This window comes from Plectropomus leopardus, chromosome 10, assembly GCF_008729295.1.
Source record: "Plectropomus leopardus isolate mb chromosome 10, YSFRI_Pleo_2.0, whole genome shotgun sequence".
Classification (NCBI taxonomy): Eukaryota; Metazoa; Chordata; class Actinopteri; order Perciformes; family Serranidae; genus Plectropomus; species Plectropomus leopardus.
In genome coordinates, this window is record NC_056472.1 from 32,457,543 (window position 1) to 32,484,711 (window position 27,169).

Sequence of the window (27,169 nt, forward strand, 5' to 3'; positions counted from 1 at the left end):
TGAGATTTTTAAAAAAACGTACGATGTCCTGTGGGAGAAAATCTGCCCGTCTCGTGTCTGACGTGTCCCTCGTCTGTCCTGTCCTTCTGCTAAACTGTTGGTAAACATGAAATCACAGTGAGAGGTTTTTCTCGTTGATTTAACTCGATACGATGCTCTTAAATCGGAGTCCTGTACTTGGTTGCTGTCCAAAGCTTGGCTGAAGAAAAACGAGGAAGCGAATTGATGAAAACACACACAAAAAAACAAAACAGAAGTGCCTATTCCCAGTTTTCTTTTTTTCCCGTGAATCATGTTTGAGGCTTTCTATACGTGTGTGCTTGCTGCTTCGTAGGCAAAGTGCAGAAATCTCATCTCCCCGACATCGGCTTGTACGATAAACCAATAACTCGGCACCCCGTCATCAGGCGATACTGTATTGGCTCTTTGTATGGATGTAAAGAGATCTTGTTGAATACACTGTATGTTATATATTATTGTCTTAATTTTAAATGAAAGTGTATGTTGATTTTAGCAGAGCACACTTGTGAACCTGGAATGGATCGTGGCTAAAAAAAAACAAAACAAAAAAAGGGACTCTAATCAGTGTGATAAATCTGATTTAAACAAATATTTGTGTGAAGGAAAAATCTTGCGTTGCGCTTCATTGTTTTGGATTCACACTGAGGCTTGTTCGAAATGCATTTTGATCAAAATACGGTGAACTAATTAAGGATCTCAAAATCAGATGAGCATTTGAAGAATGAGGCTATTTTCAAATCAAATAAAGCTGAAATGGTTTGTTCCTCCCACGACACATTAAACACATCGAACAGCATCGGACAGCATTCACTTTATCATCCTTCAGTGATCACAAGTAGGTTCAGTGTTCTGTGCAATTAAAACTTGATTTTTTTTCCATCAGCACCTTGAGTATGTAAAGTGTTCAATAAAGCTGTGAATGGCGCTTTGAGTGCAGAATGATGACTGCTTTTCTTTCACTCGCCTCGATTAAAAAAAAAAAAGAACAACTTGATTTTACTGGTCTGGATAAATATGAGAAAAAGAGCATGGAAAATAATAAATAATAATAAAGAAAAATATTTGGGTTTCCAGACACTATTCTGTTTTCTAAGACATAAAAATCAGAACTTCTAAAAATAAATTGATCATACAAGCAGATTGTTTTCATGACGTTTTGGGGGGACAGCCATCGCAGCTAAAATAGTTACGCTGCATGAAAAAGTCTGGGGCAGAGCGAGCTAGAAAAATTGCATGCAATTAGGGATAATAAAAATTAACATTTAACTGAACATGAGAAATTTAATCGATTAATTGGCAGGCTTTGCAGTGCTGTCAAAAGTATAATCAAAGTGTTACTCTGAGCTCTGATTGAGCAAAAATGAGCAGATTTTTTCCCCCAAACTGGCAAATACTCAATTGTTAATTTTAACAATAACTGATTAAGGAAAGTGCTTATGATTTGCAACCCTAGTAGAGACCCCAGCAAAAATCTCATTTTTTTAAATTAAAATGAAGTGTGAAAAATTATCATTCCCACAAAAATCACAACTCATATCTCAATATTTGTCAAAATAATCCCAAAAGTTATTTTTTAATTTGCATAGCCCTAATAATAACATACATAGTCAGAATGTAACAAAACAGTTGGATTTATTTTAATAGTTGAGATTTAGCCATTTGAACTCATGCCAAATATGGTCTGAAAAATCTGTTGAGAGTCTGGAAATTTAGACAAAAAATTTGGAATTTTAAAATTGAAAAAGTGTAAAAATCTTGAATAGACATTAGCAGCCGATTTTATTTGTTCCTTTTACCAAATGGCTGTACAGTAGTGTTTGATGCCTTTAATTCATTTAAAAAACAAGTCGCTTTTCTCCTTGCTGTTGTCTTGAAATTACATGTAGAAAAATAACACAAAATCTGCTTCCTAAAATTTCTCCTGGTTTGATTAAAATATATAAAAATCATATCTGAACGAAGAGAAACTGAATCCAGAAACTAACCCTCTTTCGTTGTGTTCAGTCTGCTTTCAGGGCGTTTTAAACAAAGCCGTAACTCTGCTTCTGTCACGTCAGAAGCTCTTTAAAACTCAAAAATTAACAATAAATTTTACAAATCGTCAACTTAAAAAGTGTGACAGATGTAGAGCGAGTCCTCACCTGCCTGATCTCACCCTGACCTCTAACCTTCGCTCTCGTCATCGTCCACCGCCGTGTAGATGACCTGGTTCCTGCGTTTGATCCGCGGAGTCGGGCCCCTGCTGCCGGGGGCCTCGGTCTCATTGCTGGTGCGTTTTAGGATTCGTACAGCTGAGGCGTCTTCATCCTCGTCCTCACAGCGTTCTTCCTTCTCCGCTCCAGCGTGCGTGCGAGCGACAGCTGGCGTGGAGTGGGAGGGAGGCGGCAGGCTCATGAGGTTGGACAGCAGATTCGGGGAGGCGTCAGATTTGGGAGCGGGGAGAACCATGCGGCTGGGGGTGCGGACTTCACCTCCAGGAGGCTGGTCTCCTTTTTCTGCTGCCTCTGAGTTTCCCTCCTCCTCTCCCTCCTCTTCCTCCCACTCGTCCTCGATTGTGATCTCATCGGGGTTAAACGAACTCGACAATCCAGAGGTGTCGGTCGGGTACTCGCTGGGCTCGTCCGCACTTCCTACGCTGCGTCCATCGTCGTCCTCCTCTCCTCCATCGCCGCCCTGAACTCTCCCCAACGCGTCGCCTCCCTGCCCGACGTGAGCGTAGAGGTCGGTGAGACCCAACGTGGCGCAGAGCTCGGTGGTCTGCGGGTTGGTGTTACAGCTGGGAGTGGCGTGCGGCTGAGGCTTGTTGGGGTCGTAGGGCGGCACAGTCTGGCTGAAGTTGTCTGGAATGGCGAGCTCGCCGTTGAGATCCTCCACCACCTGCATCATAGCTGCTTCTGAGGGTCTGAAGTCCCACCTGACGGGTACAGACGATCCGTGTTATAAAAGACAGCAACAGCCAAAACGAGTGTGAGCCGCACAGCTGTGTGACCCCTGAATTCCAACGGGTCCATCAACGGCGCGTCACGGCTACGGCACGTCCTCTGGCCCCCGGTTCGCTCCGCATAAAATACACGCAAAGTCTATTTTTGCCAGAGCTGCACAGAGCAGATCATACGAGGCAGGAAGTCAAGCAGCCATGCATCCTTTCAAAATAAAAGCGCCTAAGCATGGACTCTGGATAATGTTTCACTTCAATAACGTTACATCAACATACATGTCTGAGCCTATTTTTTTCATTATTTAATAATTAATTATGGATATGTTTTTTACTAAAGCAGCCAAAAATCTTCAGTCTATTACATGTTTAACTGTAATTTTTTTATACTGATCAACAATTAATCAAACGCGGCCAAAAGTCTACTTTGTTCAGGCTGGATTGTACTCTGCAGCACAACAAAGTGGGTAAAAAATCAAAAAAACGAATTTAAACAGACGGAAAGGAAAGCATTTATATAAAGTATGTAGCCTACTCGATCGTGGCAGAATCACTAAAATCAGGGAAAATGAGCACTCGTGGGTCCTTTATACTTGGACGACGCATTTTTTGCCGCCTGTAATTTCATGTCTAATTATCTGCGTACCTTTCGTGCAGGCCGTTATTCTCTGGGGGGTTCCAGGGGTGCGGGGTGGTCCTCTGCAGACCGTTGGTGGCCTTCAGGATAGCGAGCCACTCCGGATCGTACTCAAGACCCTCAGATGAACCCGGTCTCTCTGGAACATCAACAACCTGCAACACAAGTGCATATATCATCACCGCCAACTCATTCCTGCACCTTAACCCTTTGAAATGTGAGCAAATTGCTGTGATTTATTCTAAAAACATGGAAAGAAGGCAATGCGCAAATGAACAAGAAATGACCCAAAAAACTAGCAAAAAGTTACATAAAAATTACCTGAAATAAAAAACACAAATGAAAGGAAAAGAACAAAAAATGAAAATGACCTAAAAAAAGTGCTAAAATAAAAAAAAAAACAATTAATACTACTGGAAAGACGACAATGAGCTACTTAACAAGCGACCCAAAAATCAGCAAGAAATTAGTAAAAAGTTACACGAAAAAAATAAAAAAATAAAAAGGCACAAGATATAAACAGAAAATGACCTAAAAAGGTGCTAAAATAAAAAATACATATTCTTTTAAAGCTAAATTTCAAGCCATTTTTTGTCACCTTTTTCTGACTATTTTGCAAGTTGCAGACTATTACAAACCAGGCTGCTCATTGCCTTTTTTCTCAATTATTTTGATTTCTATCAAAAACATGGAAAGACGACAATGAGCTACTTAACAAGCAACCCAAAAATCAGCAAGAAATTAGTACAAAGTTACACAAAAAAAAGAAAAAAAAAAAGCACAAGATATAAACAGAAAATGACCTAAAAAGGTGCTAAAATAAAAAAAAATAAAAAATACATATTAACACTTATACAATATGTGTATATATATATATATGTCGACCAGCTACACCTGTAGCCTAATGTAAATAATAATTACAAAAATATTTATTTATTTAGATTTTTCTCTTGTTATTTGATAATTTTCGAAAAATTCTGTGTCTCTATCCCCCTTTAAAAGCTATTTTTTAAAGTCATTTTTGTCACCATTTTCTGACTCTTTTGCACTTTGCGGGATGCTTGCTAGTTGCCGTTTTCCCCTGATTCTGAAAGAAATCAAACCAATGTGCTCACGTATCAAAGATGTGTGACACACATCTAAATGCAGCACAAGATGTTGATCCAGGTTTCAAAGGGTTAAACTCGACCGTGACCTTTCTCACCTGTAAGAACTCCCTGTAGGGCAGACATTTATCCAGGGACAGGAATTTGGTCACACGTGGGGCAGCATTACCTTTAGGCTAAAGACAAAAGCATTTACCTCGTTAATGTAATACACTGGTACCCAGGATCGTTAAAATCAGCTGCAGCTGCAGACAAACCGCCGCTCACCGGATGCTGTTTAACGGCAGCAAATTTCACGTGTAGATGTGCAGAGAACCAGAAGCTGGGCTGCAGGTGAGCGAGCAGCTCCTCAGCCGCAGGACTTCCCAGAGTGTTGGACTCCACCTCCTGACGCAGAAACTTCTTCTTCCGCAACAATTCCCCCGTGCTCCCGTAGTGGTAGATTCCACGAGGCCAGTCATGGCTCATGAAAATGTCAATGGGCATCTGGATCTTAGAGGAAATAAACACTTATAAATTGATATACATTGTTTAGATAAATAAATGGAGAACATTTTAAAAGAGAACAAATTTATATTTACCTGTTTTAGTTTGAAAACCTCAATATTTCGGATGTGGTAAACACTTCGAAGCGTATCCGGATTGTATGGAGGGAATTCATGGTGACCTTAAAGGGTACATTTCTTATGAACATCAAAAATAAATAGTTTCACAAAACAATAAAATCCTACAAATGTCCTAAAATCCTAGAGATGTCCTGATATCCCAGAAATGTCCTAAAATTTTGAAATGCTCTAAAAACCTAGAAACGTCCTAAAATAAAATCTGGGAAATGTCATAAGTTGTAGAAATGTCCTTAAGTCCCAAAAATGTCCTAAAATCCCATAAAAACATCCTAAATTTCCTAGATATGTTCTGAGATTCAACATGTTAAAATCCTATTAATATGTCCTAAAATCCTAAAAACATGCTAAAATCCATGAAACGTCCTAAATTCCTAGAAAAGTCCTAAAATCCTGGAAATAGCCCAAAATCCTATAAATGTCCTAAAATCGGAGAAAATTCCTTAAGTCCAAAGAATGTCATAAAATCCCAGAAAAGTCCTAAAATCCAAGAAATATCCTAAAATCATAGAAACTTCATAATATCCTTTCCTAATCCTGTCTATAATGTCCTTAAATCCGACATAAATCTAAAATCCGAGAAACATGCCTAAATTCTGCAAATGCCTAAAATCTTAGAAACGTCCTCAAGTCCTAGAAACATATTTGGGGCCTCCTGTCATTTATTCAGACTGTTAAAAAAAAAACAAACCCAAAACTCACCCTTCCTGTAGTCCCGTGACTTGAAGATCCCTGATAAACCGCCAATTCTAATCCCTTTGTAGCGAATAACACCAGCATAACCTGCAAACATGGTGGAGTCAGGACCAGGAATCGACAGGTAAAAACAGACGGAATAATCACACCTGCTGTCTGCAGGGCCGTACCCAGATAATAAATGTTGGGAGCCACCCAGCCTCCGTACGGCAGCTCCTGCAGGTGGTTGGAGGCTTCGTGGTTCCCTCCGATGAAGATGGTCAGGACCGGAGCCTTCTTCTCTCCAGAATAATATCTGCAACAAGGACCGGAAATTTTAAGTGCTAAACCCAATGATGCACAATAATGATTATTTCAACCGATACCGATAAACCGATAATTTCCAGCTTCTCGTGGCCGATAAGATACCGATTACCTGAGGGTACGAAAGGCAAAAAGCTGGAAAATCACATTTTTGTGAAAACAAGGTCATTTTCATTGTGAAAACATTCGGAGACACTGGCACCGGCAGAGAAAGAGAGTGGACATTCGGAGACACCGGCGGAGACACCGGCGGAGACACCGGCGGAGACACTGTGCTGCTGACTGATGACATGTTGTGGACTGATCTCGCAGCAGCAGTTTGACGCAGCATAATGCAGTGTGTGTGGGACTGGAGGAGCGAAACCATGGCAACACGGGAGAAATAAAAGCAATTTATGCTTATTATTATCGGCCAAAAAATGTATTAAAGGAACTATCAGCATGACGTCTTAAGTCTCATTATTTCTTAGCTTCACTGTCTTTACCATTAAAGGTTATTTCAACTGTTTGGTAAAACATGTTTTAAAGAAAAAATGTTGACTCTCATTTGGTTTTTTGTTATTTTTTGTATAAAGTAACATAAATCTTTTCATTAGACCTCTGAAATTATAACTTGTCTTTGAAAATCCCACCACACGGAGCATTTGTGTCTGTAGAGACTTCAGTTACTAACTTCCTGCAGGACGTGAACTGAAGGCAGAATAGTTTAAGACATAACAACATCTAGTGGATTTTTTTTTGCATAATACACCTAAGCCCTGCGGCACAGATAGCTTAAACAGGTTAACTTAAGTTCATATTTCCTTAATTTAAACGGACTCAAAAGGTTCTCTACCCAACAGCTGAGCAGGATCTAAAGCATTAAATGCTTTTACTTAAATCTCGCAATTTTAAAGTATAAAAAATGAAGAAAGAACTGACTTGTAAAAGGTCTGCATCGATCTGTACTTCGCTGGTACCGCCATGCACATCATGTCGCCTTCGTTTCGCACTGCTTGGAAGTCTCCACAGCAGAGCAGCAGGTCCACTTTAACCCCTTCCTTCTTCTCCAGGTAGCCGATTGTCTCGTAGATCTTGTCCAGCTCTCCATGGCAACAGCCTTCCACCGCGATCTTCATTGTGCACAAACAGGTGAGCTGCTGATCGTCCGATAAAAGTCACGGCGGGGGTCGGTTTGCTTTGTGTGCCCACCGAGGGGCGGTCAGCCACCACACAGATCCTGGGTCTGCTCCTTTGTGAAGAGGAGTTCGGGGATCTGTGAGGATACAAAATAAAGTTCAAAACACCGATTATGCTTTTCCTTCCCCTAAAAGTACCAGCGAAATGTAGTTGTACATTTGTGGAATAACAATAAAGTATACTATTCTACGCAATTAATTCATAACAGGAGAGTAATAATATGGAAATCACAGTACTTCTAAGTATCAGAAGCTTTTTGATAAAATGTGTCATAATACATAATAAATTAACCCTCTGGTATCACTTTAATGTACGACCACATAAGGCCTATTAAGGACAAAAATGTCCACTTTCAAAAACTTTAAAAAAAAATATTATATATATTTTTTCCCTCCACTTATAAGGGTTAAATCTTTCAATCATCTTCAGTCATGATCAGAACTACCAAATATTTACACATTTTTAGTAACCCTTCGAATGCCAGTTTGATTATGATATAACTGTTCATATATACAGTGACTTTTATGCAGTCCTCGTTTGACAGTTATTTTCTGCTTTCACGCTCCTTAAATGTTACAACATTATTTCTTGTCTTCATTATAAACTAAATAAATTTGGATTTTTTTGGACGGTTGATCAGATAAAAGTTGACATTGAAAACATTTGCCTTGGGCTCTCAAAATTTCACTACTGTCTTGAATTTTATTGACAAAATGATGAATTGAGAAAACAGCTGGCGGATTAATAAAAAATGAAAATAATCATTAGTTGCACTCTCTTTAAGATATTTTCTTTTTTATTTGGCAGTTTTCTGTTGACATTTTTACTCATTTCTTGCTATTTTTTGGTCCATTTCTTGTTAAATTGCTCGTTGTCTTCTTCACATGCTCCAGTGTCAATAAGCTCAGGTTTAAAAGGATTAAATTACAATTAGGACAGAAGAGCCAGTGTCATTTTTTTCATATTTTGTAAAAAGAGTAGCCTAAAATGATAATGAAATTAAATTCAGGAGAGAGGCTGTGACAAATATCCAGCAACACACTTGACATAATAAATAAATAAATAAATTTATTTTTGGTGTTTTTGAAGCTTTTAGCTGTTTCCGTTGATTCAAAACGTGCACATTTAATCACTTTTGTCTGATAAAAAAGGCACTCAGACTACTATACGTGTCCACAAGGCCTTTGTAGTAATTTGTGTACTTACATATAGTTTGAGCACATTATTTAGTAGTAACATAACTGCTGAAATTATCTTCAAACCAAAACATGCGATAGCTAGCTAGACTGCGCAGTTTATCGCTTTAAACGTTACATCGTGTTTAAACGACAACAGTAGTGACTCATATCTCACGTGAACACTCATTTTAAACAAAATAAGTCAACACACTGAGTACTTACGGACACGAGAGAACTGCTGAAGAGTGTCTGTCCACTTTAATGTTCCGGAAAATCACAAACTTTAACTGAAAATCATGTTTATGTTTCGGCCACGAAGAAACACGACAGAATGAATTTTCCCACCTCGCAGCTAACAGTCAGAGCGCATGCGCAAAACGTCACCGACGTTTTGATCACCGCCAGCAGATTCCACAAAAAAATAAAAATAAAATAAAATAAATAGTAGTATTAAAAAATATTAAATTAGTGATCATGATATTATATTATTAAAATGATTAGTATTGTATTGTTTCATGATAGCTTGGTTAAAAAAAATGTGAAGGAAAAAATTAAAAAAATGTATTATATTTCAGTTAGGGACTGTTCACTATTTTTGGGGTGGTGAAGGGCAAAAAGGCATGTCAAATAATTTTTAAAGCACTGAGGAAGGGCTTATTTTTACAATTACAAAAAGTTATTATCAACAAATTTGAAAATACCAGTTTCACCATAAAAAATTATAAAAGACATGCCCTAAGAACAACACAAACATAAAATAAAAATGACAGCAATGCATATAATTTAAAAAGTATAAAAATATGTCTCATCGGTACACAATCAAGCAAATATAATTTACAATAAATAAATATTCATGTAGATTTATCATGTCATACAAAAATCTGCAGTCCAGTCTCAGGAGCACCACCCCAGGTATGGGGACCCGTATCATTTATCACCTTGACAGCACAACAAAAGATTTCTTGTAGATATTTCTATTCGCTGCAGGTAATCTGTAACACCTGTCTGAGGTTCGTAAGACATGTTTTCTTTAATTTTATATTTATCTGTTTATTTATTTTTGAGAAAACATGCACTTCAAACCCAATTCTGTGTGTAATATTATTTTTTACATTTGCTTTCAAAAGTAAACCTGCCTACCAAGCCCGGGTTTGTAAGACTTTTTTAAATTTAAGTTTAAATTGATTTTTAATTTATTTATTATTTCTTAAGGAAAAATGTACTCCAAATCCGAATTTTGGCAAAAAAAAAAATCAGAAAATATCATATAAATAATCATAAAATTATTATTATATTGCTTGAACATGATACAATAAAAAAATACCAAAAAATTATTATTATATTGATAGCATTCAAACTGCTGGTGTAGTTTTCCGTAATTTTTGTTATTCTTGTATTATTATGAGTATTATTTGTAGTAATAACAGGTGAAATCCTGGTGTCGAATCTGCCTCTGTGAGACGTCACTACGTCACGTATATAAACAACATTTACCTCATTGACAAATCCACTGTGTGACAGACAGCTCGCTAACTTAGCGGTGTTGTTTTTTTGTTGTAAATCTGCAGCTGCTGCTCACAGCCGAGCCCGCGGAGGATTACAGCGACCTGTTTTTGCGCTCTAACGCCGGCGGGGAGCGGCGTGATTCAGCGGCAGTTACTTTCTTTAAGAGCCGCTCACAGCTGCTCTGGGGGGCGGAGTGTCTGCAAAGTGCTGCGCCGATTGGGGCGCTCGATCGGGGGAAGAGAGATGGCGTGTTTGTTGGAGGCCCCTCTCCGCATCAGTGTGCTGTCTGTGAGTGTCACTGTATAATTTTTAAAATCGCATTGTCACATTAACGGCGTGCTCGCTCCAATAAAGCGTGTTTATTGTCATTTGATCACTTATTTAAAGGAGCTACGAGCTGTCAAACTGTGGAGGGTTCATATCTGTTAGCCTGCGAGCTAAGTTAGCGCTGTAGCGGTCCGCCTACGTAGCTTAGGGGGACAATAGTTTTATATCCTGGCCTCTCCCGGACGGGCGGGTACGCTCTGAACACGCGAAACAGTGTGCCCGCTCGCGCCGTCGGTGTGTCGCGAAAACCAAATCAAACGAACAGAGTAGCTGTCAGTGTCACTCGGAATGAGTTAGCAGCTAAATGCTAAAGTGAGAGTGCTGTTTAAAACACGTTAAAAATAAAATGCACAATGGAAGATAAGTTGTCAGAATTGGCTGTTTCGTTACAGCCATCTGACGTGATTTGTGCGTAACCTTCGCGGTTCGCTAATCACAATAGCAAAGTTAACGTTAGGTAAGCTAGCTAACGAAAGGTGCTCCAAGAAGCTAACCGCTACGGTCAAGCTAACGAAGCTAACGCTGATTGCAGACTTCTCGAGGAGTTTTCTGCCGGGAAAAATGAGCTTTGTCAGCGGCCAAAAGTCTAGAAATTAGCTCCACTGTGATGTTGTGATTTATTTTAATAGGTGATAACGGCTGTCAGGTGCAGTTTAGTTTAAAGTAAGGTTAAATGGGTCGCAAAAACGAGCGTACTCTGGACTTCAGTGGTGAAACGCCCCCACGTTAGGTGCATGCAGAGGGGAGACTCTCAAGGGACTGTTCTTAATTTATCATTGAAGGGGTGTGGCTGGGTGTGCTTTTTTTGACGTTTTGTTTTGGTATTTTTACCCTCTCTGAAGCCACATATATTTGCACGCAAGACCCTCCCTACACCATAAATTAGTTAGATTTAACCCTTTGAAACTTGAGCAAACTGGTTTGATTTTTGTCAAAAACATGGAAAACACACAATGAGCAACAAAAGATGAAATGCCCCCCAAATTAGCAAGAAATTAGTAAAAGAAAATGACCTAAAATCAGTTTAAAAAAAAAAATTATGAGTAATTAACTGTAGTTACTGTAACAGTAAATAATAAGTGTTCATGTGTGTTTATTAACACACATTTGCAAGTTGATTACTAGTAAAAATTAAATTGGGACAATGAATTTTTCTATGTCTGAAAGGAATTTTAAAGTGTTAAATATGTATTTATAATTACAAATGTAGTTCTTCCCTAGCTTTTCTTATCTTTTCCCTAGAGTTTTAAAAAAATATTTTTAGTGTTTTAGTTTTTAGTTTACTGTAGGAATTGAATGATGCTATCAGCAGCAACCGGATGTAATTTTCATAGTAGCTGCTGATTTTAATCAACTCCAAATATGTATCAGGATCAAGACAAATTCTAATTTCATTTTTAAAACTTTGTTTTAAAAATAATTAATAAATCTGCCCTCTACCTTTCTTCTAAATCTCATAATTTCTGCAAGTTGTGGAACATTTTTTACCAAGTTGCTCATTGCCATTTTGCACAAGAAAAGTGTTGTCCCACCAGGCTTTAAAGGGTTAAAAAACTGACCCATTGATGTTTGAAAGATAAAGGCAAAATCCTGGAAATGAAAAAGCCTTGGCTTTTTCCACTGTTGCTGTGCATGCTGATCAATTAATTTAAACTGTTAATTTGTCAAAATTTTGAATAAAACATGTAAGGGATTTTGATGGAATATCACTATATTAAGTTTAGATATTTTCTTGTCTGACAGAAGCATTCAGGATAAATACTGCAATCTTTATTTAGAGAAAACATTTTCTTTAAAAAGTGAAAGAAGGGAAAGAAATTCACATTCAGTCATTTTAATTTGCATGTCCCTCCTCTAAGGCATTTTAATAAAAAAGTCCCTTCCCAGTACTTAAAAAAATGATTTGTCATGTCTCCCCCTTTTTGCACCATCCCCTCCCCTCTCATAAATAACAAGCAGGCCCTAAGATTATGTAGTCGCTTCTATTTTATTACGCCTTTGAGCAAAAGCAGCTCTGTTGTTTTATTTGTCGTCTTTATGAGATTAACATTCACGCTAAATTAAAATAAAAATGAATCAGAGAAAGCTTTGTGCAGGCACCGGAAGCCAGCAGACGCAGCATGTGGTCAGCTGGCTGCGGTTTGCTCCTGTGGGGTCGTGTAGAAAGTTCTGGGTTAAGCTGTCAATGATATAAACAAAGTTTTGTGGTGTCACATGCAGCCACCGGGTGCCATGTGTAACAGCTCTAAAGGGCCCTGCCATGGATGCTGCTGCTGTATGTGTCCCTGTGCATGCTTTTATTTTAGTTAAACTATCAAAAATCCATTATTTGAATTTATGTTTTGTTTTTCCTAACGTTTCCAGGTCTTAAAATGCTTGCTATTGTTCCAGATAATGGAGAAATAATGCGACAGGCTCTTTATCGCAGCCGTTCAAATGTATTTTAAAATGTATGAAAGGTCATTCTGTTTAAATCAGTACACTATATTATTTTTTATTGTGTGTTTATCTGTGCAAGAGAAAAGTTGAGCAAGATACAATTTTGTTAACTCTCTAGTAAGGTAGCCCAGCTGGTGAAATGTATGTCAGTGAATTTTGTCACTAACGTTTCTGTTATATTTCTCCTCAAACAGGAAGTCACTGCCACTAGTCGCCATTATGTTGACAGACTGTTTGACCCCGACCCACAGAAAGTGCTGCAGGGAGTCATGTGAGTTCAGCAGAACTTTATTTATATATATGTTGTCTTCTCTCGTGCTCACGGCAGTAAATGACAGCCCGTGCTTTCAGGTGTTTGCATTTTGAAGAGCGGGTATTTTATTCCGTTGTTTCATCGCAGCCGGTCAGAAATGCGACGGTTTAACGAGCAGCATGACCTCTGTGTTTACATGCAGAGGCTTTCACGTGATGATCTATTTGAAAATGCATTTCACTCATCAGTGTGACTTCATATCTTTCACTCACTCTCGGTCTCTCGATGTGGTGACCTGGGCTCTGACTATTTCGTTATTTTTAACTTCGGGGGAGCCTAGCTCTGGTTACGGCTTGTAGCGCTCCACTAGCAGAGCACCTGACTGACTTGACTGCCTGCTCCAGCTGTACTTTTCCATTAGCTTCACTCACCTGCTATGTGATATCATCTGGGACACTTGCAGAGAGGAAACGCTGCAGGAAAAAACAAGACAAAATGCAAATGAAGCAGCTCGTTCTGTGTCCTACAACAATACGTTTTGCATCTGCTTGATGTAAACCTCCTTTGTTCAGATATGGAAAAGTCCCGGCTGACCTCTGTCTGCCTCCTGTCCTTTTCTGACGATCTGACGTCTATTCACCAAACTTGTATTACATAAGGACATAAGGACACCCCTGGATGAAATGCATGTTCAGTGAAACGTAATGTGCTTTGCCTCACATCCTGAAACCTGGATCTACATCAGTTTTCTTATGCTGTGTACAGACGCCTTTTACAGTCTATTTCACCCTTGAAACCTAAGCAAAGTGATTTGATTTTTTTCAAAAACATGAGGAAAAAGTCAATGAGCAACCGGGCAACAAAATTGCAAAAATTAGTAAAGGTGACAAGAAAATGACCTCAAATTAGTTTTAAAAACTGAGGGGATAAAAAAGAGGTAAAAATGCCCAGACAATTCTTTGTATAATTATTATTAACATACATTTAAAATTATGTTACAGGAAAAATGTACTCATATTAAAAAAATTTTGGGTCATTTTCTTGCTTGTTTTTGTTTTTTTCACTTACCTTATTGAAAAATGTCCAAAAAACTATATGTATAAATATGATAAAATATATTTAATATTATGTTAAAGAACAACATTTATACGTATGTTTATATATCCCCCACCACAGATTTTCTTTAGGGTTTTTTAGGGTCATTTTCTTGTTTCTTTTTGTTGTTGACTTTTCTTTCTTTTGCTTTATTTTTTTTTTGCTAATTTTCTGCTAATTCTTGGGCCATGGTTTTAAAGGGTTGAAGCATGTTTGTATTTTTATTTTTATTAGCAGAAGTATAGCTATTGTAACACTTTAGATTACGGCCTGCAACATATAAATTATTTATTATTATTTCCCAGCTTTACGTCTTGTTTTTTGCACCTACTTGTATTGATACATATTTTACTGGTACACCATTGAAACTGTAAATTGGGACGGAATATACTGTACATTGCAGGTCGTAAATGTTATATTTGTTATTTAACTTTGTTGAAGATAATCCTCGTGTGTGTATCTGCCTTCACAGTGACATGAAGAATGCCGTCATAGGAAACAACAAGCAGAAGGCCAATCTGATCGTCCTGGGAGCCGTGCCGAGGTACGTCTCTGCACACGCTCACTTCCGCTCCTTCAAACTTCATCTTTTTTTTTCTATTTTTTTACTTTCTGACTAATAAAAAATGCATTCAGCTACACTCAAGATACAGATTTGACATTGGTGTTACATAACTTGCTTTTGTTTAGACACTAAATAAAAAATGACAATAGCTGCGTCTGAAATTCCACACTAACACGCTTTTATTTGGCTGAAACATTGTGTTCAGTACGTCTGTACTGCGGCCTCTAAATAAGCTTGAAATAGCCGCCCGCAGATGCCGTTATAGATGCGACCAAATCGCTGTATTTGGTTTTACTCACCGTTTGTCTGATGGTTCTTCAGGAGTCGATGGACGTGCAGGATGCGTGCAGAGCTGCTGGACGAGGCTGAACCGAATTATCTGATTATCGCGCCAAAACAAAATCAAAAAACCCCCAACAAACATTCCCACAAAATACAAGAAAACAAAGTTCAAATCAACGCGGCGATAAACTGATTGATCAAACAATAAAACTAAGATTTAACCAAACCCGAGGCGGTCGAAGGCTGTGTTCCTCTGGTGTCTCCCCGGCTCTGCTAATTTGGCACAGCTGCTTTTAACGAGAGGATCCTGAGATGCAGCTGAGGTGATGCATTCAAGCGACAGTCTGAAATCTCATTATTAAACCAACAGAGCGTGAATTTCATACAATTTCCTAAAATGTTAGTTTGCAAACACTGGACTTCACACGGGAATAAATATCGCACATGTTAATACTGTAATGACGACATTGTTTATAACAGCAGACGGCGACAGAAGCAGCTTTGTAACATCATTCAGTAATAAAATCCTTTTTTAATTTGAATAAAGTTGGTCATGAGTCTGCTGCATGACGTGCAGCTCAGTCAACATTATATAAAGTATTGTGGTAAGGATACAACATATGACATATTACATGAACTGAGCTTTGTTGTGAGCACGTTTTGGGCTTTTTGTTAGTAATGCTGAAATATTTAAGAAATGATTTGGACGGCGCGTCGATGAGTTTGGCTTAAAATGCTTAAAATGCTTATGCCAGTATTTAGCTATATATATTTGGCATTGTCCAAGATTAGCTGATAGAGACAGAGAGACATGAAAGGGGAGGACAAACAGTCCAGTTCTTGTCCCGCTGATACCTAAAAAGTCTAAAAAGGCACTGAATTCATTAGTCTAAAATAAGGCTTAGTTTGCTTTATATTCTCTTAAATCAATATTTCACAACTGTTAAATATGCTAAGACATTTGAGGTGGTATTTTATTAATCTTTTTTTCTGACATTGCATCCGAAAAGGTCCCAAATAATTGGGTAACATAAAAAAATAGTAATAATTTACAGAATGTCTCTCAAATTAACATCACCAAAGAGTCATGTTTTATCTTTACAACAAATGTTTGAAAAAATAAAGAAAAATCCCGTCAACCTTTAAGTAATTAACGTTAGTATATGTTTTTTTTCATTTAATTCTGGCTACTTCATTTAAATCTACTTCCCACACTGTTTTGTTGCAAAGCTGGTTGGAAATCGACAAAATATCCCTTTAATCACCTGTAAAAGTGAATTTTAAGCTTTATCTGGCGACGAAGATGCCTGTTACGTAACGTTACACAGTGAGGTCGCCAGCATTTTCTAACTGCAGAAGTAACCTGAGCTGAGATTGGCACGTGTTACCTCGGTTACGTGTCTCTGCCTGAAAAGGAGGCTGTTAGGAAGTGCCGTGATAATTTCAGCTCAGCGTCTGAAAAGAGACGTGCTTCTGCTGTAAACCACGTTCAGTGATATGCAATTTCGGACGCAGTGAATGTCACAAAGTACGAACTGGACAAAGAATAAGAGTTCAGCTTACAAGCATCATCCACCTTCTCCTCTAACACCCTTTACAGTGAACGTATTTCAGTTTGTGTGTGTTCATCTGTTGCAGGTTACTGTACCTGCTGCAGCAGAGCTCGTCCAGTCTCGAGCTGCGGACAGAGTGCGCCGTGGTTCTGGGCAGCCTCGCCATGGGCACCGAGAACAACATCAAGTCCCTGGTGGACTGTCACATCATCCCTGCCCTTCTTCAAGGTTAAAACACACACACACACACACATACAAAAGCATGCACATGTTTAACTGCAAAGGACAAAATGTTTGACTTGAAGAGTTTTCAGCAGCTGTGCTTTGTGCTCGCAGGTCTCTTGTGTCCAGACCTGATCTTCATTGAAGCTTGTCTCCGATGTCTCAGAACGGTCTTCATCAGTCCAGTCACCCCTGTGCAGCTGCTCTATACTGTAGGTTGTCTTGTAAATACAACACACACACTAAACACACACACACACATTAGTCAGTTTTCCTCCAGTTGAATGTTATAGCTGCTGGGTTTGTACAGTCATGAAAAACCTGGAAAAGTCATGGAATTTGCAAATATCAATTTTCAGGCCTGGAAAGGTTTTAATTAAGTCATGGAATTTTGTTTTACAAACTTGTATAATAACACATGATGTTTTCAGGACCGTCAGAAATGTGAAAATCCAACAATAATTTCTGTTTTTAAACTTTGAGGCTGTGGTACGTTAGTGTTATTTTGGGGATTTTTAAAGGCATGTTTTCTTTAAAAATCAGCAAGAAAATCAGCAATGTTTTTCTATTAAAATCGCCAAAAAAATAAAAAAGTTTAAAATTGACAAAAAAGGGCTTTTTTTTTCTTCAAAAAGATTGCCAAAATTTTTCAAGAAAAAAAGGGCAACATTTAGAAATTAATAAAGGGCAACATTTAGAAATTTTATTTTTAAAGAAAAAAATCCAAAAACTTAAATAAAAATATAAAATAAAATGGCCAAACTTTTTTAAAAGAAAACATGCCTTTCAAACCTTTCAGGCCGATGGGTTTGGAAAAAAATCCTCAGCTAAATAAATACAAAATAAATAAAAAATTAATAATATTAATTAATAATAATTTAAAGTCCCTCCCCAGTGCTTAAAAAAATAATTGGACCTACCTCCCCCTTTTTGCACCGCCCCTTCATCTCTTATAAATACAGTCCCTAAGTTATATTCGAGTATTAAGTTTTTTAATTCTGTTCTGAATTCGTTATTATTTTTTACAGTAATGTATATTTAAAAAAAGATACTATATCAATGGTCGTTTCAGAGAATGATCGATCTATAAAAAAAGTGGGTAAAAGTGTGGTGTGTGTGAACCCTGAACCATTTCTAACTTTTCCCTTTTTATTTTTTTAAGGACCCCACTGTGATTCCCCATCTAATGTCTCTACTGAGCCTCACAGAGAGAACGCAGGAGTACATCACGCAGATCTTCTCCCACTGTTGTAAGGTATTTGTTGGTATTTGTACACAGACGCGGTGGAGTCCATCACACTCGGAGCCCGGCGGAGATTCGGCACTGATCGGTTGTTTTTTTTGTCCTCAGACTCCGGAGCACCAGACGGTTCTTTTTAACCACGGCGCCATCCAGAACATCGCCCCTCTACTCATCTCGCCCTCTTATAAGGTAAACGGCGGTTTCCGTGAGTGCGTTTATTTACCCGACTGGATGAGACGACCTTTGACCCCCCTCCTCTTCGTCTCCGCAGGTCCGGATGCAGGCGTTTTAAAGTGTTTCTCGGTCCTGGCCTACGAGAACACTCAGGTCTCCATGACACTGGTGAATGGTGAGTCTCGTCTTTTGTCTTCTCGTCTCTTCCATTTGTCTTATTGTCAAGACTCTTTTCGTCCCATCAACTTGTCTCCTCATCTTCACTTTGTCTTCTTGTCTCTCATCATCATGTTCTCTTTGTCTCTTGTTTTCTCATCTTGTCTTTGTCTTTTCACGTTGTTTCTTCTCTTTGTCATCTCGTCAAGTCTTATCGTCCTCTTGTCTCTTGTATTCATCTTCTCTTCGTCTTCTTTCCTTGTCTCTTCTTTGTTTTTTCGTTTCGTCGTCTTCTCTTCTTCTTCTCCTTCCATTGCTTTGTCTTCTCGTCTCTTTGTCTTCTCATCTTATGTCTTATCTTTTCTTCGTATTTTCATCTCTTATCTTGTCCGTCTTCTCGTCTCATCTCTTCATCTTTGCCTACTTGTCTCTTTATCTTCATCTTCTTTTCGTCTTCTCTTGTCTCTTCTGTTTGTCTTCTCCTCCCTTCATCTTTTCTTTGTCCTCTTGTCTCGTCTCATTGTTTTTCTTCATTTTGTCTCTTCTTTGTCTTCTCTTTTGTCTCCTCATTGTCTCCTCATTGTCCTCTCTTCATCCTCCTCATCTTTTCTGTGTCTCATCTCTTTTCGTGGTCCTCTCATCTCTTCATCTTTTCTTCTTCGTCTTCTATTGGTCTTCTGGTTTTTTCATCTCTTCTCTTTTGTTTTATCTTTGTGTCTTCTTTTGGTCTTTCTGTCTTCTTTTTTTGTCTCTTCTCTTTGTCTTCGCTTTTCTTTGTTTTCTTGTTTCTTGTTGTCTTCTCTTCTTCTCATCTCAACCCCCGGTGTGTCTGTCTTTTTGTCCCCAGTGCTGGTGGACGGCGAGCTGCTCTCTCAGGTATTTGTCAAAATGATGCAAAGGGATCAACCCATTGAAATGCAGCTAACAGCAGCCAAATGGTGAGACGGGACGTTTTTTAATCACAGTTCACGTCAGTATTTCCCGTGTAAGTTTCCTTTAAACGTGTGACCTCCTCTCCGTCTGTCCCAGTACTAACGTACATGTGTCGAGCGGGCGCCATCAGGACGGACGACAGCTGTATAGTCCTTAAGGTCAGGCTTTTTATGAGACCTTTGCAACTGCACCTCTATTTATTTATTATTATTATTATTATTATTATTATTATTATTATTATTATTATTATAATTATTATATAAGTCGCACACCTCGTTAAATTTGCATGTGGCTTCCTGTTTTCCACCCAGACTCTGCCGTGCCTCGTGCGAATGTGCAGTAAAGAGCACCTGCTCGAGGAGCGAGTGGAGGGTGCGGAGACGCTGGCCTACCTGATGGAGCCTGACGTGGAGCTGCAGAGGATCGCGAGCACACCGACCACCCTGGTGGCCATGCTGGCCGACTACTTTAAATACCCGAGCTCTGTGTCGGCCATCACCGACATCAAGAGGGTGGGTCCGAGGCCTGAGCCTTTACATGTAACGTTCATACATAAATACTGCCCGTGTAAATGGCGGGGATATCACGCCGTTATGCCGCCTCGCCGTTCTGTATATAAAGTCTGATCGCGGGAAGGGGGGACAGAGCGGTCTCTCCTCCTCTGAGCGACGAACAGCGCCGTAACGAGCGTAAACATAAAGCTGGAAAGATTGTCTTTTGGGAGCACAGGTGTGATCCACATCCATGCAACAAACTGGGAAAACAGTGATGGGGACGTCCTTACCGTCCCAGCAGTGGACGAGCTCAACAGGGTTCCCGCAGATTCTTATAAAAAGTCTTAAAATAAGGCCTTTAATGGCATTAAAATGCCTTAAATCAAAAGTCTTAAAAATGCCAAGACATAGAAAGCAGGATATTATGAATCATTTGTTCAGATGCTGCATTGTAAAATATCAAGAAAAATTGATAATATCTATTTTTTAGAAATGTTTTGTATTGAATTATTGAATGCCTCTTGAATTAACGTCACGCAGATCAGGATATACGAATATTAGCGCGTTAACAATTTTTATTTTTCTAATACACGAGAAAGTTTCCCAACGAGCCGCCATGTTGGTTGTTACAGGATTAATTTTCTCATTAAGGCCAATTAAAGGTTATATTTTAGTTCAGCACAGAACGTTCAGACAGTCTAGATCAGCTGCTATAATCAGCTGTGATATGTATCCGGTAATCCTCAGTGTGTCGAATGTCTTCGTTTGTGAATTTTGTTCTAAAGAGAACGTCTAATTATATATGCAAAAAATGGATGTTTAGATTTATTTCTTTTTAAATGAAAAAAAGTTTTGCCACTTGTTGACATAATGCACCACTTTACTTTATGTCCGCTCCGTCACCTGCAGCTGACCATGACCTGAAGCACGCACACGAGCTGAGACAAGCCGCTTTCAAACTTTACGCCTCGCTGGGCTCCAACGACGAGGACATCCGCAAAAAGGTCGCCTCTCCTCGGGTGTATTTTTTGTTTGCATTTATTGTTCTCATACATATTTAGATTGTAATCCATCATCTCGATGTTTTTGGATTCAGATCACAGAGACGGAGAACATGATGGACCGGATAGTCAGCGGCCTATCAGAATCCAGCATTAAAGTCCGCTTGGCGGCCGTCAGGTACGAAACGAGTCTTTAGTGACACGAAAGTTTTAAAAATAATTCTATATTACATAAAAACATGGACAATGGGCACGATTGCTTTTTAATTTTTAATAATTCTTTAAATTAGCTTTCTTAATAATGTACCTTTTTCTCTACACACAGTCAACCCTTGTGCATCTGCTTTTCTTTTTAGTGTTTATGCTATTTTATGACTACATTTTTAAATTAAAAAATATATAATATAATGTAATATAATAGAATATAATATAATTTTTTTTCATTTAAAAAAATGCTCTCAGCTTTTATTATTGCCACATGAACATTTCAGTGAAATCACCAGAATACACGCTGAAGACGGACGTTTTGCCAGAAATGTCCATGTTGCAATATTAGTCTTTTTTTTTTAATTTAATGAATTGATACTAAAACACATTTTGTTGAGAATTTGTTGATAATATCTTGATGACTTAGGTATTACACTGGACTTTTAACTTTAATTTTTTTTTTTTACAAAATTCAATGCAGTTGTGACTAAACGTCACGTTTCTGTCTGTTCATTTTTGTTTTTCTTGCAGGTGTCTTCACAGTCTTTCGCGGTCAGTGCAGCAGCTGAGAACCAGCTTCCACGACCACGCGGTGTGGAAACCCCTCATGAAGGTCAGTGGAGTTTTAGTCCGTACAGCAAAGCACATTTCTCCTCGTGTTTTTAAGGGAAGAAATTAAATTTGGATACTTACATACTGACCGAGATGTCGTGTTGTAGCTGTTGCAGAACGCCCCCGATGAAGTCCTGGTCATGGCCTCGTCTACACTATGCAATCTACTGCTGGAGTTCTCACCCAGCAAAGAGGTACACAGACTGTCAGTCACACACCTGTATTACAAAGTACACATTATTTACTTTAATATTGAGGGTGTTTGTTTGTGTTGATCTGCAGCCCATCCTGGAGTCAGGAGTGATTGAGTTACTATGCAGTCTGACTCAGAGTGACAGTCCTGCACTGAGGGTCAATGGGATCTGGGCCCTGATGGTAAGAAGATTTACACTTGTCGGCTTCTTAAAACCATCAAAACCGTGAAAAAGTTCACTGAATATTTGCTTTCAGCTGTTTGGATGGAATAAAATAAGTTTTTTCTCAGTTTCTTTTTAACATTGTGCATTCAAGGTTGCAGTGAGTTAATATAATAAAGCAGATCGATGTTACAGTTTTACACAGTGAGTCATACTGGCAGATTATTTCAGTACAAACCGTGTGTGTGTGTTTGTGTGTGTGTGTTTGTGCGTGTGTGTGTGTGTGTATTAAGAACATGGCGTTCCAGGCCGATCAGAAGGTGAAGGTAGAGATCGTTCGGTGTTTGGGGACAGAACAGTTGTTTCGCCTGCTATCAGACCCGGACACCAACGTGCTGATGAAGACCCTCGGTTTGCTGCGCAATCTGCTGTCAACACGCCCAGTAAGAAAGAAAGAAAGACACAAACACACACACACACACACACACACACACACACACACACACACACACACACACACACACACATCAGCATGATGAGAGACTTAAAGGAATACTTCACCCCTCATAGATCATTTGTTTATCGATCACTCACCTCATGTGACGCTGAATTCCTGAAGAAAACTTTTTCTTGCCTTTACAGTGACAATTCTTGATGAATTTCTAGGAATCCAGGACGTCTGTAGGATTTTAGCGCTTATTTAGGATTTTAGGACATTATGGTCTTAGTTCGGACCTCTGTCAGGGGGTGCGGGGGATCCTCCACTGTCACTTCTTTTGATCAACAAGCTCTGTTTTAAAGCTGTTTTATGCTCTCTGACACCTTACGTATACTAAACTATTCCCAGTGTGAATCACTATGTTTTTACTGTGAATTAGAAAATAGTTTGGGGGCCAGATTTGGCCCTTGGGCTATAATTTGAGTATCACTGCTGCACGCTCTTGGTATCTTCACTGCTTTATTAATTTAGCACTTAAGTGACTCAAAAAACGGGAGGTCACGTGTGCTTGCTGAAACGGTTAACAGGGGCTTTTATTGCATGTCACAGAAAAGTTTTGGTAATTCACCTGAGCTCCGACCTTCAGTCCTGTCTCACCGACTCTGCAGATGCTCATACACGTGCACGTATGTGCTGAGTGTGTTTAAACTCTGCAGAAATCTTCACGCGTACTGATTCTCTCCCGCTCACTCCGTCAGCACATCGACCAGATCATGAGCTCTCATGGGAAGCAGATCATGCAGGCCGTGACCCTCATCCTGGAGGCAGAGCACAGTATAGAGGTCAAAGAGCAGGTGAGCCCGCCCTCCCTCCGCTTCATGCTTACAAATCCTTTTCAGACAGAATTCATCCTTCAGCTGCACGAAAAGGCCGCATTGCGTTGTGGTTTTAGCATTCAGCAGGTCTGATTACAGGCTGCGAGGTCGGTCGTTATTCACGTCCGACAGTGTTTGCAGAGCTGGAAGCTTATCAGCAAGATTTTTTTTCTGAATCACAAAGAACAAAATGTTAAGATAACGTCTCTGATGTAACACTGTTCTTATCTGTCAGACGCTGTGCATCCTCGCCAACATCGCCGACGGCAACACAGCCAAGGAACTCATCATGACCAATGACGACATGCTCCAGAAAATCAAATACTACATGGTACTTTATATGAAACCATCCGCTGTCATCAGATCAGATGTTTGTTCTCTTCACTGCTGACATGTTGTCACTGAGGTCTCATGGGAGGCAGATCACGCAGCGTGTCGAACCAGCTGAAGACTACACTCAGTACGTTAGCTCGCAGTTTAGTGGAGCAGTAAGAGCTCGATTCGGACTTTAACTGGACTCCTGTCTCTGTCCCAGTATACAAACACTGGGGGAGAATCTGTTTATTGACTGAAGTCTGTCCGACCGCAGGTGCAGATCTGCCGTCTTTCAGCTCGTAACTACAAACCCCGACTATTTATTCAGTCTATGATATCGCCCACATCGAAATCATAAGTGTTAGTTTACAGTAACTTTAACTAAACCGCTGCGTCACGTACATATAATCAACGCCGCTGAGCAAACTCTGCCTTCACTGACACAAACATTTTTTGATCTTGCTGTAAAATAGCTGTTATGACGAGGATTTGAAGCAGTGAAATCAAAAACGCTCCACTGAGAAAACATTTTACTCCAGAGAACGATGCTGATATTGATTTTGGTTAAAGTATGTTTTGGCTTCATCCACAGCAGCATCATTAGCTTCAGTGCTGGTGCTGTGGGACTGTTCTTTATTTATCAGAGGAAGGGGTGGCTTTTTTTTATTTCAAACAAACATAAATTACTACATTTTTAAGTCGTATGTCCCTCGCTGAAGCCAAAATTAAAAACACAAGTCCTTCTTAAGTGCTTACATGTTTTTAAATGCCTGAGCCATTTTGCGGCACCCTTCTGCCCTCATAAATAACGAACAGTCCCTATCTGTTAACACAGAGGGAAGCGAGGGACACGCACAGAACGCCGAGTCCAGTTAAAGTCCGACTGAGGTGTTTACATGACAGAATAACTCGACTTCCAATCACATTATCTGGTCGCGTTAGTCCAGTTTCAGTCATATGAACTCAAAATGTGACTTTTTCTAACGTGATGTAAACGTACTGAGTGTCAGCTCTTTGTTCAGTAGTTAGACCTGTGACTGAGGTCATGTGACCTGTGCTTTTGTTCTGTTTTCCCTCACCTGTAATTTTCCTGACTTCTTCCTTTAGGGGCATTCGAATGTGAAACTGCAGCTCGCTGCCACCTTCTGCATCTCAAACCTGATCTGGAACGAGGAGGACGGTAAGAAAAATCATGGTCCCCTTTTGGGGGACAGAAAGGCACCGTCTCATATGGAGAGGAACAGGAAAATGCCAAAAAGTGAAGCTTGAGGATTTCAGAACATCTCTATGATTTTAAGACATTTCTCAGATTTTAGGAAATTTCTCTGATTTTAAGATAATTCTTGGATTTTAAGACATTTGTCGGATTTTTGGACGTTTCTGTGATTACAGGGCAGTCTTTGGATTATCATTTATTTCTTGGATTCTAGGACATTTGTAGGATTTTAAGGGACTTCAGGACGTTTCTGGGATTTTAGGACATTTCTGATATTTTAGGACATCAGGGTCTTAGCGAGGTCCTCTGTTGGGGTGCAGGGGATCCCCACTGGCACTTTTTTAACAAACAAGCTCTATTTTGATGCAGTTTTAGGCTCTCTGGCACCTTATGTAAAGTGAAGTACAAAATACGTCTGTCAGGTTAAGTATCACTGCACTAAAGAAATGACTCAGTAATTTATGCCTGAAGCCGTTACTGAATCAAATATTAAAGGTGTTACAGTGAATGTTTTTTCATCTCTGCTTTTTTTTTCTCAGGTTCTCAGGAGCGTCAGGACAAGCTGAGGGAGATGGGCTTCGTGGACGTCCTGCACAAACTCACCCAGGCCTCTGACCCCAACCTCTGCGACAGGTGAGCGAATCGTAACCCGCACAACCTCCTCAGCAGACGCCTGTTAAATATTTGGACTGACTGACTGTCTCTCTCTCAGGGCGAAGACGGCGATGCAGCAGTACCTAGCGTGACCTCAGAGGGGAGCGCTCTGCCCTCTGCAGCCAGCCTAACTAACAATCGTCGGGAGGACGCCTGCCGCTGGGTCTTTTGTTTTCTTGTTTAACCTCGAGGCTTGTTTTGTTGCACAAAGACACCTTTTTTTGGACCTGTGGCTGGCCTCCCCTCACCTCCCACCCTCCACCTAAAACCACCCTCGACAGTTTAGCTCACTCCAGACCTCGGCTTGGAGACTTTGAGACCGCGGTTGTCAGGAAATCAACGGTTAGGAGGGATTTTGTTTTCAGTTTTTTTTTTTTTTCAAACAATGAAGTGATTTTTTTTCTTTTTTTGGGACTTGTGATTTGAAATTTTCTTTGTTGGAGTGCAGCAGCCCGACACCAGCGCCACTGAGGTGCTTTTGGACTCCCGACGGCGGAGATTCAGGTCTCAGAGAACCGGACTACGAGGTTTGACTGTTGGACAGCAAAGCTTCCCAGTTTTATTTTTTCTAATTATTGCTATTAATGATAATGTTTCCTCAAGGCGTCTGAAGCAAGGACACGTTTAGAAAAAACACAGACTGCCTATTTTGAAATTTTGGGTGTTTTCTTTTTTTTGTGGATACATACCTCGTAAATATATAAATATATATAAATATAAACATAAATATATATTTTTGGATTTTTATTTCCCCCCCCGACCCTCTGTTTTTGTTTTTTTTTTCTTCAGTCACTCTGAGTCATGATTGTTTGGCACAGAAGGGCGAATCCACTGCAGTCTGAATCCAGTACGGATCTGACTTTGAACACGGTCTCTAGAGGCCAATAAGAAAAAAAAAGTAATTCCCATGATTTATTTTTTGTCTCGCGCCGTTGTGGTTCTGCGTGCACTGTCACATCTGTCCCACTTTATGATCCCAATGGGAAATGTAGTTCCAGAGCGTTCACTCTGTCTCCGACCTGCCCGGTTACGACTCAACAGGCACGAGTTCACACAACACCAGAGATGAGAGGATGCACGTATCCTCACATCTATTAAAGAAGTCTGTTGCTGTTTCTGCAGCCTCCCTCCTTTTGTGTGTGTTTGTTAAAGGACAGTTCTCCCAAAAATTAACATTCAGTCATTATCTCCTCACCCTCATGCTGATGGAAAGTCAAGTGAAGGTTTATAGTCGACAAAACACTGCCGGAGAGGGTTAAATCAAATGTTGACCAGAATTTAAATGTATAAAATAATTCATAATAAAACCACAAAATGTCTCCATACTGCTCGTTTGAAGTAATTAAGTGTCCTGAAGCCCCGACGTGCCAAGTTGTTTTGAAAAACATCACTGCTGTCATGTTTTTAGCTTTGTTTTGGACTGTGTATTCAGATGGATGACCCCACTTCCCCACACTATATTTAGGTGAAGCTAAAATATCCGAGATACGGCTGCTGCCGGAGTCTGCACGGTAGCAATATCCGCGGTGGGCGAGTTCCCGCCCATTCACTAACATGGAGGGCGGGCTTTATGA

The 27,169-nt window shown here is 39.6% G+C and overlaps 2 protein-coding genes across 4 annotated transcripts; one reads left to right on the forward strand and one right to left on the reverse strand.

Annotated features, from left to right (window-relative positions):
* Window positions 1–283: 283 nt before the first annotated feature.
* Window positions 284–15,423, reverse strand: dbr1 (debranching RNA lariats 1). 3 transcript variants are annotated; one of them, XM_042494231.1, is made up of 11 exons: window positions 15,373–15,423; window positions 15,163–15,242; window positions 13,635–13,676; window positions 7,243–7,576; window positions 6,189–6,313; window positions 6,025–6,105; window positions 5,281–5,366; window positions 4,967–5,191; window positions 4,798–4,875; window positions 3,603–3,748; window positions 284–2,935 (listed from the first exon to the last, which is right to left on the reverse strand). In XM_042494231.1, the coding sequence occupies exons 4-11, from the start codon at window positions 7,437–7,439 to the stop codon at window positions 2,185–2,187; spliced, it is 1,689 nt and encodes a 562-aa protein (XP_042350165.1). In that variant the 5' UTR covers window positions 7,440–7,576; window positions 13,635–13,676; window positions 15,163–15,242; window positions 15,373–15,423; the 3' UTR covers window positions 284–2,184. The 3 variants fall into 3 exon arrangements, with proteins under 3 accessions (XP_042350165.1, XP_042350164.1, XP_042350163.1); XM_042494230.1 differs by having other exon boundaries at window positions 15,163–15,412; XM_042494229.1 differs by lacking the exons at window positions 13,635–13,676; window positions 15,163–15,242; window positions 15,373–15,423 and adding an exon at window positions 8,901–9,041.
* armc8 (armadillo repeat containing 8) lies at window positions 10,194–26,295 on the forward strand. The gene is made up of 23 exons (XM_042494232.1): window positions 10,194–10,472; window positions 13,145–13,221; window positions 14,771–14,842; window positions 16,784–16,926; window positions 17,035–17,132; window positions 18,083–18,175; window positions 18,272–18,362; window positions 18,447–18,512; window positions 19,341–19,431; window positions 19,469–19,476; window positions 19,523–19,584; window positions 19,738–19,942; window positions 20,830–20,924; window positions 21,017–21,099; window positions 21,660–21,741; window positions 21,848–21,934; window positions 22,023–22,115; window positions 22,390–22,539; window positions 23,294–23,389; window positions 23,646–23,741; window positions 24,833–24,905; window positions 25,481–25,574; window positions 25,654–26,295. The coding sequence occupies exons 1-23, from the start codon at window positions 10,428–10,430 to the stop codon at window positions 25,685–25,687; spliced, it is 2,034 nt and encodes a 677-aa protein (XP_042350166.1). The 5' UTR covers window positions 10,194–10,427; the 3' UTR covers window positions 25,688–26,295.
* Window positions 26,296–27,169: the final 874 nt, after the last annotated feature.